General features: G+C 50.6%; 1 protein-coding gene across 1 annotated transcript in view; it reads right to left on the bottom strand.

Annotated features, from left to right (window-relative positions):
* CUNHXorf38 (chromosome unknown CXorf38 homolog) overlaps positions 1–198 on the bottom strand; it is a 21,181-nt gene extending 20,983 nt beyond the window's left edge. The window contains exon 1 of the mRNA XM_077748495.1: positions 1–198. This exon is cut by the window's left edge and continues 98 nt beyond it. Coding sequence (XP_077604621.1) covers positions 1–178 — 178 coding nt within the window. The 5' untranslated portion in view covers positions 179–198.
* Between the last annotated feature and the right edge of the window lie 1,544 nt (positions 199–1,742).

Genomic DNA, 1,742 nt, shown 5'->3' with positions numbered 1-1,742 from the left:
AGGTGGGGCGGGGGCCCAGGTGGGGGGCGGCGGCGAGCAGGCCGCGGTGGAAGGCGACCACCTCGCGGGCGACAAAGCCCTGCAGGCAGCCGCGCAGCAGCAGCAGGCAGTGGCCCGCCTTCACCCAGTTCTTGTACTCAGCGCAGTTGAGGCGCGCTGCCAGCTCAGACAGCACCATGTCTTGCACTGGCCCAGGAGGCAGCGAGGCGGGGGGCGGGGCGGGCGGCAGGGCGCAGGCGCGGAAGCCTGGGAAGGCGCAGGCGCGGAAGCCTGGGAAGGAGCAGTCGGCGGCGACTGCGCAGTCGGCCTGGCCCCGCCTGGAGGCCGCCCCCACGTGCACGGCGAAGGGAGGGGGTTGAGCTCATTGCGCAGCCTCCTTGATCCCCTGGGCGGAGCCTTCTGGCTTAAAGGGCCCGTACCCCACTCCGGTGTTAGGGGACAGCAGACGCCTAATTCTTTTGTCAAGTGCTGGCTCAGAGAGCCTGTACCTGAAACTTCCGCCCTCTAGTCTGTTTCCCCAAACTGAGGCCCTGCCCGTCCCCGGTTCGACTCCCCCTCCTGATGTCCGTGCCTCTTTTATTGTAGAGATGTATAAGATGCTCAGGGTACACTTCTTGAATTACAGATGTTCCTTGTATTATACAATTCTATTTATTATTTAGTTCCTACGCCCACACATTGGCTGTGGTAAATAAGGGTATTGGTGCAATATGACCGCCGGCTGCGTGCACCACGCATCTACCACGCTCCTGCAGTGTGCCAAGGTGACACAGAGTTCAAAAACATCTGCCATTGGGCCGTCTAGCAGAGGCAAACAGGGACAACGCATGCCCTGGATCCTGGAGGGCTGCACTTCCCTGAGCCGGATAAGAGCTTCTTCCACTATGGTCTTGAAGCATCCAGCATAGATGATGATCTAGTACTCTCAGTTATAATTAGTGCTTCTTACATAAGGCAGTCTTAGTTAAGTTCCAAATAAGTGCAATGAGGGTCAGAAGGCAATGGGCTGTCAACCCCATATGACAAGAGGTCCTTTGAGTTTTAGTTGCTTTTTAGTGAGCTTCTTGAACTTAGAAAAGTGTTAAAATTGTGTGGAGTCAAACGGGTCCGGAAAAGAGCCTAAACAAAATTCTTCCCTGACTTTATGGTTGAAAGCAAAGTGGCACGGTGTGTAGGAGTGCTAGCTCTGGACTCAAAACTGCGCCCTTTTAGCTGTTTGATCTTAAGCAAACTTAATTTTATCTCAGCAAATTACTTCATTTCTCTGGGCCTCAGTTTACCCGTCTATAAAAGGAGGTTATTAATACCTACCCCACCGAGTTGATGGATTAAATACACATTGAAATACTTAGGCCAGTGCCTGACAATAGTAGCTCTCAGTGAATATTTTATAATGATCTAAATTGTGCCTTTCCATCAATCAGTCATATTCCTGGGCAAGGTATTTGAACAAATCATTTGGCCACTTGGAAGTGGAGGCGACTTCCAGAAGATTGTGACATCTGGTCTCCTGGGGTTGTGCAGCACAATGCTGGCTGGACTCTCATGTTCTCTTAATAACCTTGATACTAAATCCATCCTAAGTAACGCCAAATCATTCCCTTAGACATACTGTCCACTCCCATCAAACCAAATCAAAGAGAAAATTCCACAAGAAATAATGAAATACACATGAACATTTTCTCTTTCCCTTAAGTTTCTGGTAAATTATTAAGATTCTCTGTATATCAAGAAACCATGGG

This window comes from Crocuta crocuta, unplaced genomic scaffold, assembly GCF_008692635.1.
Source record: "Crocuta crocuta isolate KB4526 unplaced genomic scaffold, BGI_CrCroc_1.0 scaffold49, whole genome shotgun sequence".
Classification (NCBI taxonomy): Eukaryota; Metazoa; Chordata; class Mammalia; order Carnivora; family Hyaenidae; genus Crocuta; species Crocuta crocuta.
This window is presented reverse-complemented; position numbering and strand designations above follow the sequence as displayed.